Raw genomic sequence first — 18144 nt, 5'->3', positions numbered from 1 at the left:
GAATTATGGACATTTTTAATCATTCAACTAGTTGTCCTTTAATTGTTTTTGGGTGTACCATTAGCTAACAACACACCACTGACATTGTGTCATGATTGTTTAGCCTTGTTCAAAAATTCCCAAATTGGAAACTGTGACTTCCAGGGCAGTTGGGAACAGGGATGTCACATTGACGGAACAATAAGTGGTTGGTTTTACACAATCGAAAGAGGTCGATGTTGACATCCAATCCATAGACACTGTATGGCAGGAACAGGAACCGCATTGGTCTTGTAAAACCATGGAAGGATCCATAACTGCGTGAAGTGCCTACCGCAAAGTTTTGATCAAGGTTGTTGCCAAAAACATCAAGGATCTGGAGAAATATGGAAAATTGAAACATCATCAGTTTACCTGCAGAAGATCTGCAATTGGACACGTTTTTCTTTACAAAACAAACAACTGGAATTGGAAAAAGATCTATCTGTCCATTGTTCCCAATTTACAACCGTCATTCAAACATCAGACAAGACTGATCGCGGTCGCAAAGACTGTCCAAAGACTACGTTCGGAGGATCGAGTCAAGGCTTTCAACTGGGAACTGATTATTTGATGCACTCAATTGTAATCTGATCCATACCAAAATAAAAATAATTATCCATGGAAGGATCCATAACTACGTGAAGTGCCAACCGCAAAATTTTGATCAAGGTTGTTGTCAAAAACATCAAGGATCTGGAGAAATATGGAAAATTAAAACAGCTCAAACATCATCAGTCTGTCCAAAGACTACGTTCGGAGGATCGAGTCAACGCTTTCAAGAAGGATCCAGAAGAACAAAAGTGAGAATGCTAATGATGCTAATGCTCCATTCAGCATTTTAACACTTTTTAAATACTTGAACCTCGATGATAAGAACTGACCCTGGAGAAAAAAGTCCAAGAATCAAAATAAAAATAACCAGCCATGGATGACAAAAGGACCTAGCAATGCTTATACAGGAAATTCATCAACTTAAGAATCAGAAAAAAAAACATAAAAAATAAGTTGACTCCAATTTTAAAAGTGGAATTTTTGGATATGTGGAACTGTGAAATAAATTATATGATTTATTCCATTATAACTCGATGCATGTTCAACGACAATGAAACCACTAGCAAGTATCCGGTAAGTGGTTTATTTGCGTTAAACAAGTTTGTATGTGTGTTTTTGGAATTGACTGGCACACATTCAGCAGCATGCCAGTGGTAAGGTGGCGCATCCATGCCAGACGCTCAACATTTATAGCGCCCTAACTGGCAACCGTGCTGCTCAATTATCATCTGATTTATGCACGTGTACATCTACCAGTATAACCAATCTAAATTTTAAGATTTTTTTCTTATAAATCACTGCTTGTTGGGATCAGAAATTGCAGTTAAATATATCATATAGCAGAAGTGGAATGGAGTTTATAGAATTTACAGAAAGTGTCCAATAATTATTTAAACAAAAGTTGCCAAAATTTGGGCACCCTTGTGGTTTCATTGATTTTAATACCGTTAACACTAATTATTGGAATTGGAATTATTGGTAAACTCACCGACCCTTGGCCTACATCCACAAAACAACTGTCAAATGACCTGAGAGCAAAGATTGTTCAACATCATGGTCTAGGGGAAGGATACAAAAACCTAACTCAGCGATTTCAGCTGTATGGTTTCACTCTGAGGAACATTGTGATGAAATTGAAAACCACAGGCAAAGTTCTAGTTAAGGACCAGAGTGGCAGACCAAGAAAAAACCCAGATAAGCAGAGGCTAAGGATGGTGAGAACAGTCAAAGTCAACCCACAGACCAGCTCCAAAGACCTACAACATGATCTTAGTGCAGATGGTGTACAGGAAAGTCCGACAGAAGAAGTCTTTTCTGCACACATGCCACAAACAGAGTTGCTTGAGGTATGCTAAAGCGCAATTGGACAAGCTAGCTTCATTTTGGAATAAGGTGCTGTGGACTGATAAAAGTCAAATGGGAGTTATTCGGTCATACCAAGGGTCGGTATGCATGGTGGATGAAGAACACAGCATTCCAAGATAAACACTTGCTGCCCACAGTAACATTTGGTGGTGGTTCCATCATGCTGTGGGGCTGCATGGCCAGTGCAGGTACTGGAAATCTTCTTTAAATTGAAGGTGGCATGGATTCCAGTCAGTATCAGCAGATTGTTGACTACAGTCTTCAAGAATCAGTGACAAAGTTGAAGTTGGGTCTGGATACTTCCAACAAGACAATGACCGAAAACCCTGCTCAAATTCTACTAAGGCATTAGATCAGATTCCAATTGAGTGCATCCCATAATCAGTTCCCAGTTCCACATGTCCAAAAGGAGTAGGAGGAAGCAAGGCTTTTTAAATCCTACCCCTCCATCTGGTACTTTTACAATCAGTAACTGTTACATTTGTTCACTTCCTGCTTTCCATAATACAGTAGAAGTTTTTTGGGGTGCCCAAATTTAGGCAACTTTTCTTTAAATAATTATTACACACATTATTATTATTGTGTGTGTGCACATGCTAACATTTTCATAATTTTTTAAAAATTTTTATTTTAAATGATTTCAACAACCCCATCATCAGTCACATGTTCGCCACTCACGACATTCAGGGCGGAGTGACAGCAAATATTTGCTTGTACCTCCGGTCCAGTATAAACATACCAGCATGGATGTGGAATAATAATAATAATAATGTTGTACATTTTAGCAGCTGCTTGTTTACATGTCATGGAGTTCTTTTAAACGCTGTCAGATTTCTTGCATTTTAGCAAAAAAAAAAAAAAGTGATTATATTTTTATTTCTTTGAATTAGTGTTTAGTAAATATTCATATTGTGGTGTAAATAAACACCTCATAATTTTTTTCTCGACATTTTTCTTTATCTTAAGGCACATCAAGGCCCCTCATATCCAAAAGCAAACGGTGCTCGGCGAAGTAAGGAAAGATGCCCAGACAGATGGACATCCGCACTCGTTATCGCAGGTTTGAAGATATGAATTTTATACATAACTCTATGTGTGTACATTTCTTGGCCTCTCATAGCAATTTTCATCACTTCTCCGTCTCAATAGTTTAGCTTGGCTCTACATCATCTCTCACTTCCTGGTTCTTTTTCACACCTCGTCTCAGCCTCGATGACACACACACAAATTTCAGAGGTTGTGGTTCTCAGTGGTCTATGCTACGTTCCGTGCATCTCCGAGGAAGTTGTAATTGGACGAGACAAGCATTTAGATCAGGGGTCTCAAACTCAATTTACCTGGGGGCCACTGGAGCTAGGGTCTGGGCAAGGCTGGGCCGCATCAGGTTTTTTCCAAAAAAAAAAAAAACGTATTTATTAAAAACTGAAAAATATACAAACTTTTTCAGTGCTTTGGTTCCAATTTTCTACAATAAAAGCTCTGATAAAACATTCCACTGTTCTCAAATATCTTCATTTTTATTTTTCTGCACAAAATAAGATGAAAAATAAAATAATTTTTTGGGGGGTTTTTTTGTTTGTTTTTTGTTAGTTTTTTTGTCCCACAAACCTTGCTCACCAACTTGTGTTTTTTTTGTTTTTTCTTTTCTTTTTTTGTTTGTTTGTTTTTTTTGTTTGTTTTTTGTTGTTTTTTTTGTCACACAAACCTTGCTCACCAAGTTGTTTTTTTTGTTTGTATGTTTTTTGTTTTTTTTGGTCCCACAAACCTTGCTCGCCAAGTTGTTTTTTTTGTTTTTTTGTTTGTTTGTTTTTTTTTGTTTTTTTTTTGTTTTTTGTTGTTTTTTTGTCACACAAACCTTGCTCACCAAGTTGTGTTTTTTTGTTTTTTTGTTTGTTTTTTGTTTTTTTTAGTCCCACAAACTTTGCTTGCCAAGTTGTTTTTTTTTTCTTTTTTGTTTGTTTGTTTTTTGTTGTTTTTTGTCACACAAACCTTGCTCACCAAGTTGTGTTTTTTTGTTTGTTTGCTTGTTTTTTGTTGTTTTTTTGTACCACAAACCTTGCTCACCAAGTTGTGTTTTTTTTTTTTGTTTGTTTTTTTGTTTTTTTTTTGTCCCATAAACCTTGCTCACCAAGTTGTTTTTTTTTTCTTTTTTTGTTTGTTTGTTTTTTGTTGTTTTTTTGTCACACAAACCTTGCTCACCAAGTTGTGTTTTTTGTTTGTTTGTTTGTTTTTTGTTTATTTTTTGTTTTTTTTTTGTCCCACAAACCTTGCTCGCCAAGTTATGTTTTATTTTTTTTTTTGTCGTTTTTTTTTTTTTTTTTTTTTTTTTTTTTTACTGCTACAGCTCTCTATTTATCTCTGCATTCATGAGGAACACAATGTACCCCAAAGGATAAACACAAACAAACATGGCCGCACCTCCACGCCCCATCTCACCTATCCATGCAGGAGAGTTTATGTGGGATGAAAAGATAGCATCTCTCTCTCCGTTTCATCATCTCCATCTTGGCCGCCACAAAGAAAATACACTTTGGAGATGTTCACTTCAAGCCTTTAAACTGCTGGGATTTTAGTACTTTTTGCTGTAACAGAGAATGAACCCCCCCCCCCCCCCCCCCCGACCCCAACCACCCCCACTACCACCATTCTACTACATTTTCTTCTTTTCATGTGATCTGTGTGTGTTTGTGTTGAGAGGTACCGCTCCTGGGAATTAGCATTTTCTTTGTCCCTATTGGTTTGTTTTAGTGATTATAATCCCCCCGTCCCACCAGAAAGGGGTCAAACCCCATAATGACCTTCCCTTAGGGGACCGTGGTGATGAATGGTACTGCAAGCCAATTATCTCTCCATTTTTTTTTTCTCTCTCTTGTACGCCCTCACGTTCATTCGTTACGTATTCTGAAAAGGCCAGAGTTATTCTCTTGTTGTTAATCCAGATTAAATAACTCACACAGGAAGTACATTTCTGACATACAGTGGCGGTTTTCCCAGCATCATCATCATCATCATCCCAGTATGGGACAGGCAGGTTTAACTCCCATAAATGTGTGTGTGCATATCGCCACGTTGGGTGTGGTCACAGCAGCACTTGTTGATTCTGGCGCATCAAATTACCGGCCGTCTGTCACGTTCAATTACGGCGCTGAAGGGCTGATGCACACAGCCTGCCTGTGTTGCGTGTGTGTGTGTGCGTGTGTGTGTGTGTGTGTAGGGTTTTTTGTCGCTCACCTCCAGCTGTGCGGTGCTGACGTGACGAGCAACAAGTTTCCGCTTGCGATTTGCCCCAGATTGGCCCGGTTCTCATCGCCTGCAGGCAGAATCCCAATTGCTGCTGTCAGTATCACGGCATGAATTATTACTTTTATTTTAGCCGGCGTATCATTTCAGACATTATTTTATATTCTTTGATTAAGAAATCAAATAACGCACACTTTGAGACTTGTGGCAGATTTTCTAAATATTATCCACACAGGAGCTTTTTTTTTTTTTTTTTTTTTTTGCACAGCTCATCTGCAAAGTGCGAACGTGTGAACTTGAAGGCAACACCCCCCCCCCCCCCACCCCCCACCCTCCATTCCTCAAAATGAAAGAGCGAGAGAAGCTGTGGGTTTATTATTTCTATTCAGTGTTTTCTTTCACAGTTCCATTAGCCAATGTGGAAAGCGATCCTTTTTCCCACTCAGCATAGGTGTTGTAGAGTCCACACACACACACACACACACACACACACTGCATTCTGCATGTGAATATGCACACTAAACATGGAAGTGTGCAAAACTCATAACATTTTTCACGCTTGTAAGTTTTTTTTAGTGTCATTTCACTGATTCAGTTACTGAATGCAGGCCAAAAAATTGCACCCTCATGTGGCTGAAGTGTTGAACAGCAGGCAGATAGGGTGAAACCAAAATACCGCTACGTTAACATGAAGTGGATAAGTTAGGATGGGGTTACTTTTCTGTTGTATTTTGTACGATTCTGATGCAGTTCCAACTACTTTTTATAGTGTTTTTGGTATCATTTTCTGAATGAATTTAGAATATTTGAGATGTTGGATGTTGAACATAGCTCACAATGTCTGTTCTAGTTCATCACGGTTAGATTTGATGGGGTTCAGGTCTGATTTATTCATAAATTATTTGGTGTGATGTTCAATACTTCAAGATTCTAAGCTTACAGTGGTATGAATTTCTCACATTTCTGCATAAAATCACCATCAAATGTTCCTCCCACTGGTAGTTCCTCATTAAAATATGAAACCCTATAAATGTTTGGGCGGTTTTAGTTAAAGCAGACACTGTTTTTTTTTTCATCTGTGTGATTTTTGACAAAGATCAGATCACATTTGACGGTGGTGATTTTATGCAGTTCCCAGTTCCACATGTCCGAAAGGAGTAGGAAGAAGCAAAGCTTATTAAATCCTACCCCTCCATCTGGTACTTTTACAATCAGTAACTGTTACATTTGTTCACTTCCTGCTTTCCATAATACAGTTTAAGGGTTTTTTTTTTTTAAATAATGTACCTCGTACCGAAATTACTGTCATTTAATCAGTGTTTGCAGTACTGGTGAGTAACTGTTACATTTGTTCACTTCCTGCTTTCCGTAATACAGTTTAAGGTTTTTTTTTTTTTGTTTTTTTTTTTTTTTTTTTGAATAATGTACCTCATACCAAAATTACTGTCATTTAATCAGTGTTTGCAGTACTGGTGAGTAACTTATATTTGTTCACTTCCTGCTTTCCATAATACAGTTTAAGGGTTTTTTTTGTTTTTTGTTTTTAAATAATGTACCTCGTACCGAAATTACTGTCATTTAATCAGTGTTTGCAGTACTGGTGAGTAACTTATATTTGTTCACTTCCTGCTTTCCATAATACAGTTTAAGTTTTTTTTTTTGTTTTTTTTTAAATAATGCACCTCGTACCAAAGTACGAGGTGATATGACCATACAATGACATAATGGGTACCATAGTAAGTGTCATGACTGGTTCAAGACCAGTATCTGAACCTTTTTTGGAATTTCTCACATTTCTGCATAAAATCACCATCAAATGTTCCTCCCACTTCTGTCATTGTTTGCATGCTATACTCATTAAAATATGAAACCCTACAAATGTTTGGGCGGTTTTAGTTAAAGCAGATACTGTTTTTTTCATCTGTGTGATTTTTTTACAAAGATCAGATCACATTTGATGGTGATTTTATGTTTTTTCATACTTCTGTACGGCGTCTGCTGTGTTGATCTTTGAAGGGAAGCAACAGGTTGAAATAATGTGTGTGAAATAATGTTTATTTGAATGAGAATGACCTCACATTATTTAAGTAACAGTTAGAGTGGAAGTAACATTTCTGTGTGACGGCACCCGGCGCTTCTTCCATGACTAAAAACATTGTTGTTTAGAAAGAAAAGTCAAATTGAGTTTAGCAAACACGTATATTTAATACTCCTCTCGTGCTTAAATTACAGTCGGTGTGTATACAAACAGATCCGGTGTTTAGCAAACAAGATTTTCAGTCAATGACATGTTGAAAAGAAACGTATAAATATGGCGGGGTTGGACCTTTCACACGCAAAGAGCCATTTTTTTTTTTTTTTTTCCCCCAACCATGTGAAGTCATGAACGCCTCCCTTAACCGTGACACTCGGAAAGCCATTCACCTCAAAACAGTCGGGCCCCTACACGCACAGAACATACTGAGCCATTGTGCTGTCATGGCGGTGAATAGACTTGATGCATATTGAGCCAGAATCCAGCAGTCATGCTGTCTACCCGACAAAAGAGAACCATTTGGTTCAGTGCTCAAGCTCCTCGGTTACCCGTGATGCTCAGCGCTAACCGCTGTCATAACACCCGACTCCAGGAGCCGACGCGACAACAAGAAGGCTACATGTCCACAAATGCACGCTCGTCAATCAACTGCCACCCTCGGCGCAGAGACTAGAGAGAAAAAAAAAAAAACTTCTTATTGGGTCAGTAAAACATCACCTGATCCTGGCACCATTCCTGGCATTCCCACATCGCCCCCTTTGAAATGTCCTTTCTTCTCGTCTCCGTGCCGGAGTAATCAGTCTCATGATGTGTAATGCGCTGAAAGTTTTCCATTAGCCTGAATGGCTGAAATGGAGCATGGGTAATTCTCTGGGTCACTTTTCTTTTTTTTTTTTTTTTTTTTACGCCCTCCATGTGTCTCGCCAAGTCGCCCGGTCTCATGTCGATCCTCCTTTCTCACCCATCTGCCTTCTTATCCCGTGTGACTCCATTATCTCTACACCAGGGGTCTCAAACACGCGGCCCGCAGGCCAAATGTGGCCCGCAGGACACTAGTTTGAGGCCCCCACCTTAAGTTTGATATGGATGCTGTATGGTATCATGTACCCAGAAAAAATTATTACGTTTGATTCATGTTCATGTTAAAGGTTAAATAACTGTTAATAGTTATCCTCCCTATCCGTGTGGAAGTGGTAAGTTTTTGGCTATTTAAGTTTAAAGGAAATAACTTGAAGGCTACTGTTTAGGTCGCTAGCTCTCTAGTTTGCGAGTTAGCATGTGTCTCAAGACCCTGCAGTTGCGCAATATGTTGTAAATAAAAAGAGTATAAATGTGACTATAGTCGTGTTTTGTCATGTCTACAGGGCTCTAATAATGCTTTGTTCATTTTAATCTGAAAAAAATCATTTGTCTACCCACCAACTATATGTGGTTTATTAATTTTTATTATTTGCCGTTTTGTTATTATTATATTTATTATTTCTTTATTCTTGATTTGTTTATTTATTTTCCATCTTATTTTGTGCAGAAAAATAAAAATTAAGATATTTTGTTATGTATTTAATATTTTAATATTTTATTTTTCAGAGCTTTTATTGTAGAAAATCGGAACCAAAGCACTGAAAAAGTTTGTATATTTTTCTGTTTTTAATAAATGCGTTTTTTTTTTTTTTTTTGAAAACCTGATGCGGCCCAGTCTCACCCAGACCCTAGCTCCAGTGGCCCCCAAGTAAATTGAGTTTGAGACCCCTGCTCTACACTTTCTCTGCCCTTGCTCGACTATTTGTCCTGATGTCTCAACACCCCCCCCCCCCCGACCCCCCCCACACCATCACCACCACCTCCGTGTGGCATTTGAACTCGGCCTTTGAACCTGCAACACCGACTCAAATGGACAAGGTGGGATTTAGCCCTTTACCTCTGAGCCCTCAATCAGCTTAGCCAGTCTTAGTAAGCCTTAGCCTGGCTGGAAGGCTTTCCCTTGAAGTTGAGCTAAATTAGCACGCACAGGCTAGCCGTTAAGCTGATTAGGATCCCTAATTTTACTAAAATGCATTGTATTCCTTATTAATGATGTGATTGCGACACAAGGGGTCCTGGGTGGTGGGCTAATGTGGGGGTTGACAGATACGTGATGTGGGTGACCCTTGGCTTTCATAATGGCCAGTGGGACTTTTCAAACGAAACATCAAACATAAAAAAATAATAATAATAATAATAATGACCACATTATTCACCCTGCTTATCCTGTACTGGGAGACTATGATGGGAATTTTCATATTTTGATGTGTTTTTTAGTGAGTGACTTAGCTGCTGTACAGGGTCAGTTTTTGTTGGCAGGAATACCCTTCCCCCCCCCCCCCCCCAACTTTTTTTTGTTTTTTTTTTACTAAGCATGGCCGCTAACGAGCAAACGGCCGACACTCAAGTACATCACTTAATTGGCATTTCTTTAATTATCCCCGTTTATGGCACTAAATGGAACTGATTACTTTTGATCTAAATCAGGGGTCTCAAACACGCGGCCCGCGGGCCAAATGTGGCCCGCAGGACACTAGTTTGAGGCCCCCGCCTTGATATGAAAGTTTAATGTTTGATATGGATGCTGTATGGTATCATGTACCCGGAAAAAATTATTACGTTTGATTAATGTTCATGTTAAAGGTTAAATAACTGTTAATAGTTATCCTCCCTATCCGTGTGGAAGTGGTAAGTTTTTTGGCTATTTAAGTTGAAAGGAAATAACTTGAAGGCTACCGTTTAGGTCGCTAGCTCTCTAGTTTGCGACTTAGCATGGGTCTCAAACACACGGCCCGCGGGCCAAATGTGGCCCGCAGGACACTAGTTTGAGGCCCCCGCCTTGATATGAAAGTTTAATGTCAGTGCGGCCCGCGCAAGTTTGATATGGATGCTGTATGGTATCATGTACCCAGAAAAAATGATTACGTTTGATTAATGTTCATGTTAAAGGTTAAATAACTGTTAATAGTTATCCTCTCTATCCGTGTGGAAGTGGTAAGTTTTTTGTCTATTTAAGTTGAAAGGAAATAACTTGAAGGCTACCGTTTAGGTCGCTAGCTCTCTAGTTTGCGAGTTAGCATGTGTCTCAAGACCCTGCCGTTGCGCAATATGTTGTAAATAAAAAAAAGTATAAATGTGACTATTTATTCAGACTATTTAATTCAGACTATTTATTATTATTATTATTATTATTATTATTATTATTATTATTATTATTATTATTATTATTATTATTATTATTTTATTTGAACAGTGAGGACCCAGTTTGACATCTGTGAAACACACAGACAAAAAAACGGCGAGAACGTCCTGAAAATGTGCGAACGATTTAGCCTCATCATAAAAGACCCCTCTTCCTCCTCTTATACCCCCCCCCCACAGAGTACTTCCCACTTATTTCGTTTCTCTTTCCCTCCAACGATAATTTATTGCGTCTTCTGCACGTTATCATCACAACTAACGAAACATCATACGACGTTATTGACGGCGTTCTGCTGACATCATTTAAGTCACCCTAACGACTACCAACGCCGCATCCTTTTGTGAAGCGCTTGCTCTCAGACAATTACGTACTTCCTGTGTTAGGATAATGATGCCCCGGAGGTCACATCCTGCCTGTTAGACACTCAGGTGGGAGAAGTGGGCCTGCATGGTTTGAGGGCGTTTGTGTTCATTGATGTCACCTGCTCTCCAGGAGACAAAGACTGCAGCGTGTGAAAAAAAAATTAGCAAGGGAAAGGAAGAGGAGGAGAAGTTTTTGGTTATTTTGTTCATTTTTAGCCTACAATCAAGTGACATCCGATATAACAAATGTATCAAAAAGTAACATACTTTTGATGATGTATGAAATACACTCCATTTTATCATCTTGTTTATTACTAAAGTACCATATGTTTCTCCTTCGTTAGCTAGAGGAGCTGATGGGCGCCCTGGAGAAGACACGACTAGAGCTGGACAGCTACAAGTTGCGTTTGTGCTCCACTCAGCAAACCCTGCATGAACGAGACGGACATCTCAACAACCTGAGACAGGAAAGACGCAAACAGCTGGAGGAGATTCTGGACATGAAGTTAGTTTTCTTCTGTGTTTTTGGGGGTACAACCTGGGTTGATAGACATTACTTGAGGTTCTTCCACACCAAAGTCATCCAAGCATCCTTTCATGATTTTACATCAGGTTGCATTCAGGTTGAACAGAACTTTGCCCCATCATTCTATCCACATGCTACGTTTATACAGTATGATGATGCAATCAGACGACTTGTAGCTTATAGTCATACTAGCGTCATACTAAAGCGTCATACTACAGCGTCAGGCAAAATGATCTGACATATTTGTAAGTTAAATAAAACACAAATAAAGTAAAGTTTTTCTTTTCGGAAAATATAATGCCGTTTTGTTTTATTATGTTTTAAGAGTGAATGCAGAGTCTCGGCACACCTGAAGATTGACAGGTGCGTAGGAAGCAGGCGTTGCCAACAAAGTGTTCAAAAATAGGTTCCCGCCCACTGTGTCGCTCTCGTTTATTCAGGTAACGTTTGACCTTCATCAGACATATTAATTAAACATATTATTTTAATTAATTAAACATATTATTTCAATTAATTCAACATATTATTTTAATATGTGTGACATATTAATTAAACATATTATTTTAATTAATTAAACATATTATTTTAATATGTATGATGAAGGTCAAACAGACGGAAACGTTACCTGAATTAATAAAACATATTATTTTAATTAATTAAACATATTATTTTAATATGTATGATGAAGGTCAAACAGACGGAAACGTTACCTGAATTAATAAAACATATTATTTTAATTAATTAAACATATTATTTTAATTAATTAAACATATTATTTTAATTAATTAAACATATAATTTTCATATGTGTGACATATTAATTAAACATATAATTTTAATTAATTAAACATTTTAATTAATTAAACATATTATTTTAATATGTCTGATGAAGGTCAAACGGACCGAAAGGTTACCTGATTTAATTAAACATATTTTAAATTATTAAACATATTATTTTAATATGTGTGACATATTAATTAAACATTATTTTAATTAATTAAACATATTATTTTTATTAATTAAATGTATTATTTTAAAATGTCTGATGAAGGTCAAACGGACCGAAACGTTGCCTGAATTAATTAAACATATTTTAATTAATTAAACATACAATTTTAATTAATTAAGCATATTATTTTAATTAATTAAACATATTATTTTAATATGTGTGCCATATTAATTAAACAAATTATTTTAATTAATTAAACAAATTATTTTAATTAATTAAACATATTATTTTAATATGTGTGATGAAGGTCAAACGGACCGAAACATTACTTGAATTAATTAAACATATTATTTTAATTAATTAAACATAAATATTTTAATTAATTAAACATATTTTAATATGTGTGACATATTAATTAAACATATTATGTTAATTAATTAAATATATTATTTTAATATGTCTGATGAAGGTCAAACGGACCAAAACGTTACCTGAATAAATGAATGAATGAGAGCGACACCTCGTTTTGAACACTTTATTATGTTTTTAAAAATGTAATCAGTTCTGGCAGTGCAAGTTCGGCCGGTTGATTTCCGTTTCAATGCAGATCCAGCAGTTCTGAAGTTGGTAACCCATAACAAGATGGTGTCTGGAGCTGGTAGCAGGATCATGTCTACCAAGATTGACGTACAAACGGAAGTTACAGATTGGTTTGTTTTGATAAACGTTTCCATAATAAAAGCACGATGCTCACCAGTCTAATTCATGGCAGTAACTAAAAAAGAAACAAATCAAAATGGTATTATATGTACTTGTGGAAAGTAAAAACTTTACTTTATTTAACTTTTATTTAACCTGTAGATACTACACCATTGTGTGGCTCAAACATGGATACAATCATCATTGTGATGCCGTACTGGAAAACATGTTTGGGGATGAAAACTATATGGGGAATTTACAGGAAACTATTTAAATAGGGGGGCTAACTACGTACTTTTTCCTCTGGAAAAAAACATCAGGGTTGACAGGTATGCCTAAAGAGGCTTTGGGAAAAGTTCCGTCTTTTCCGAGTGTGCGAGTGTGTAATCGGTCAGTGGAACGACGACTCTAAAAAAAATTGCCGTACAGAAAAATACTTTTTTGGTACAAACTATCTTATCTGTTTCAGTTTGAATGCGTTTCATAGTAGACAGATACAACCTTGGTTATAGATCGTATAATCATAAATTATAATTATATATATATATATATATTGTGCTCATTTAAAATCATTATTCCATTACCATTCTAGGGAGATATTTGAGAAAGAACGTCAGTGTGATGGTTGGTTGACATCGACAGCAACAAATGACTTGTGTGCACATCTTTGGACTGTATGCGAGTCTTCGAATAGAGGGGGGGGTTGGGGTGGATGGGTGGGGGGGGGGGGGGCACAGAGGGCACGAGTCTGTGTGTGGTCTGCCGCCGTGCACGCAATGCAAGAGCGCATGAGAAGGTCAGAAGCGCGGCTTTCGGGGTCTCTCGATGATGAGGATTAAAGGGCTGTTTTGTCGGTGCTTTGTGAGACTCGCTTGCATCTTAAGTGGCCTCGGAGGAACGTATTCGTATCTAAACGTGGAGACCAACGAGCACGGATACCCAATTCAACCAGTTCAATTCCCAATTCAATCTCTATTGGAAATAGAGTTTGTTACATTTTTACATATTCATGAAAAACTCATAAAGTGCTATTTGCTCATGTTAGCATGCTAGCAATGGTAACAAGCTAAAGTTAACATGCTAACACCTAACAGTAATGTCTACCTATGGAAATGGACAATAATGTTTGCATGCTAGCAATGTTAACATGCTAACACATAACAATAATGTCTACATTTGGAAATGGATAATAATGTTTGCATGCTAGCAATGATACCATGCTAAAGTTAACATGCTAACACCTAACAGCAATGTCTACCTATGGAAATGGACAATAATGTTTGCATGCTAGCAATGATACCATGCTAATGTTAGAATGCTAACACTTAACAATAATGTCTACCTATGGAAATGGGCAATAATGTTTGCATGCTAGCAACGATACCATGCTAAAGTTAACATGCTAACACCTAACAATAATGTCTACCTATGGAAATGGACAATAATGTTTGCATGCTAGCAATGATACCATGCTAATGTTAGAATGCTAACACCTAACAATAATGTCTACCTATGGAAATGGACAATAATGTTTGCATGCTAGCAATGATACCATGCTAAAGTTAACGTGCTAACACCTAACAATAATGTCTACCTATGGAAATGGACAATAATGTTTGCATGCTAGCAATGATACCATGCTAATGTTAGAATGCTAACACCTAAAAGTAATGTCTACCTATGGAAATAGACAATAATGTTTGCATGCTAGCAATGATACCATGCTAATGTTAGAATGCTAACACCTAACAGTAATGTCTACCTATGGAAATAGACAATAATGTTTGCATGCTAGCAATGATACCATGCTAATGTTAGAATGCTAACACCTAACAATAATGTCTACCAATGGAAATGGACAATAACGTTTGCATGCTAGCAATGATACCATGCTAAAGTTAACATGCTAACACCTAACAATAATGTCTACCTATGGAAATGGACAATAATGTTTGCATGCTAGCAATGATACCATGCTAATGTTAGAATGCTAACACCTAACAATAATGTCTACCTATGGAAATGGACAATAATGTTTGCATGCTAGCAATGATACCATGCTAATGTTAGAATGCCAACAATAATGTCTACCTATGGAAATGGACAATAATGTTTGCATGCTAACATTGATACCATGCTAATGTTAGAATGCTAACAACTAGCACTAGCATAACAGTTTGCATGAGAGTCACGTCCCTGCTGGCTAATTTTTGCCTGAGCAACCTGGACAGTTTTGTGTCCCGGCAGAAAATGCAATATGCAAAAAAAGTACACGTTTTCTCACATACTGCACAAATGCGTTTACCTCCAAAAAGCGAAAGTACAGTACCCAGTTGGACAATCAACACACGCACAGGTTGTTGCAACTGAAGTTAAAATAGAATGCTCAAGTGGGGGTCGGGGGGGGGGGTCAGATTAGGCTGCACACACTGAGCCATTTTAAATCCTAGAAATCGGTAGAGAGAAGCTTGAGTGTTTGCCAGCTTTTGGCTCTCCCTGCGTTGTAGTGAGGCATTTATCAAGAAGAGCAGCTGGAGCCAACCATGCTAAGCACTTTAGCCACTCTACTTTGTGTGTGTTTGTGTTTTAGTGTGAGTGTCGGTGCCAGAAAAACACCGACAGCAAAACCATGTTATTTTTTTATTACTGTTGATGAAAGAAACTGGAGGTGGAAATGATTTGCAATATATTCTAGTATGTGTAGGAGGCAGGAGGGAGAACATTATAGACTGGAGATCATATTTTCTATGTGTATTCACACACACACACACACACATAAGACTAGTCACTGCATGCATGGAGATAAATCATGTTTTGGGTATATTGCCTCATAAATTACTGAGATGTTTCCATAACCTGGATGGCGTCAAAAAGAAAAATGATAGACTGGCAACACAGCTGATATAATTTCTGTTTACAGTTCATGAAAAAATGATGATATGGTGAAACAGCTGAAGAGTTGCCTGAAGTGGACGCTTTTCGAAGTAGAAAAATGAGGCAATGATACCATGTTAAAGTTAACATGCTAACACCTAACAATAATGTCTACCTATGGAAATGGGCAATAATGTTTGCATGCTAGCAATGATACCATGCTAAAGTTAACATGCTAACACCTAACAATAATGTCTACCTATGGAAATGGACAATTATGTTTGCATGCTAGCAATGATACCATGCTAAAGTTAACATGCTAACACCTAACAGTAATGTCTACCTATGGAAATGGACAAAAATGTTTCCATGCTAGCAATGATACCATGCTAATGTTAGATTGCTAACACCTAAGAATAATGTCTACCGATGGAAATAATGTTTGCATGCTAGCAATGATACCATGTTAAAGTTAACATGCTAACACCTAACAATAATGTCTACCTGTGGAAATTGACAATTATGTTTGCATGCGAGCAATGATACCATGCTAAAGTTAACATGCTAACACCTAACAATAATGTCTACCGGTGGAAATGGACAATAATGTTTGCATGCTAGCAATGTTAACATGCTAACACCTAACAATAAAGTCTACCCATGGAAATTGATAATAATGTTTGCATGCTAGCAATGATACCATGCTAAAGTTAACATGCTAACACCTAACAATAATGTCTACCTATGGAAATGGACAATAATGTTTGCATGCTAGCAATGTTATCATGCTAACACCTAACAATAATGTCTACCTATGGAAATGGACAATAATGTTTGCATGCTAGCAATGTTAACATGCTAACACCTAACAATAATGTCTACCTATGGAAATGGACAATAATGTTTGCATGCTAGCAATGTTAACATGCTAACACCTAACAATAATGTCTACCTATGGAAATGGACAATAATGTTTGCATGCTAGCAATGTTAACATGCTAACACCTAACAATAATGTCTACCTATGGAAATGGACAATAATGTTTGCATGCTAGCAATGTTAACATGCTAACACCTAACAATAATGTCTACCTATGGAAATGGACAATAATGTTTGCATGCTAGCAATGATACCATGCTAATGTTAGAATGCTAACAACTAGCATTAGCATAACAGTTTGCATGAGAGTCACGTCCCTGCTGGCTAATTTGCCTGAGCAGCCTGGACAGTTTTGTGTCCCGGCAGAAAATGCAATATGGGCAATAATAAAAGTGCACGTTTTCTCACATACTACACAATTGCGTTTACCTCCAAAAAGCGAAAGTACAGTCGGACAATCAACACGCGCACAGTCAGAGCTTTGTGTCAGCACGCCGAATTTAGGCACACAAGCACGGCGTTCAAGTCCGATTGTTATGTTAAGCCGACGATGAGACATCGAACGCGGCTGAAAGGGATTCTCTGTGTTGGCGAAGATTAGCCGGAGCTGACCACACATCACCTTCCTCTTTTCTGAGCAGGTTTGTGTTCGCGTTGCCTCGTGGGAACCCGGGGGCCATTCATCATGTCTGTCTGTGCTCTCGTGGCCTCTGACACCCGTGTTTACCTTCGACATGTGTGTCGGCTGTCAGCTTGGTCGGTGTGTTGTTATGTCAGGGATCGGTACCACCCTTCGCCGCTACCTCCTCACTTTATGTTTGTCACTCGGGGGGGGGGGGGGATTTTAGAGATCTGTGGAAAAGAGAAACTTACATAGATTAATCCTGCGTGTATTTGATGAATTAATTCATTTTTAATCTCAACCAAATATCATGCTATTATAAGAAAGAAAGCAAGAATTAGTCAATTTTACTTTATTTTACTTTTTTTTAACTTTACTTTTTTTTTTTTTAATTTGCCAATTTTTTTTTGCTACTCTGCTCTATCTCTGGACGGGTGGAAGAAGGTCTGGAATTTATCACACATACCTAATAATTACTATCACAGGAAACGGTCCTGAGGAAGTGGGCAAGTATAGGTGCACGACCCCTGCTAATTAGTGTGCGTCGCAAAATGCACAAATACACACACACACACACACACAAGCACACACCCTCACACAAAAAGCTAATTAGTGTCATTTGGCTGGTGTAGAAGTCTCGACAAGGCTTAATCTGATTGGCTTTAGGGGAGACTAACACCCCTACATTTGCGTGCATAAATCTCAGGGCTTAATTACTGGAAGCCTTGTGTGTTTGTGTGTGTGTGTGTGTGTGTGTGCAATTGATTAGGTGGGCCCTGCGGCCATAAAGAGCCAGC

The 18144-nt window shown here is 37.8% G+C and overlaps 1 protein-coding gene across 2 annotated transcripts in view; it reads left to right on the top strand.

Annotated features, from left to right (window-relative positions):
- The window catches only part of LOC131136511 (ERC protein 2-like), a 122361-nt gene that overhangs the window by 40151 nt on the left and 64066 nt on the right, over nt 1-18144 (top strand). For both annotated transcript variants that reach the window (XR_009131749.1, XM_058083417.1), the window contains 2 exons: nt 2905-2998; nt 11143-11303. Coding sequence is in view for 1 of the 2 variants with exons in the window: in XM_058083417.1 (XP_057939400.1) it covers nt 2905-2998; nt 11143-11303 (255 nt within the window). In the remaining variant the exon portion in view is untranslated. The remainder of the gene's footprint in view (nt 1-2904; nt 2999-11142; nt 11304-18144) is intronic.

The sequence above is a fragment of the Doryrhamphus excisus genome, chromosome 10, assembly GCF_030265055.1.
Source record: "Doryrhamphus excisus isolate RoL2022-K1 chromosome 10, RoL_Dexc_1.0, whole genome shotgun sequence".
Classification (NCBI taxonomy): Eukaryota; Metazoa; Chordata; class Actinopteri; order Syngnathiformes; family Syngnathidae; genus Doryrhamphus; species Doryrhamphus excisus.
This window is presented reverse-complemented; position numbering and strand designations above follow the sequence as displayed.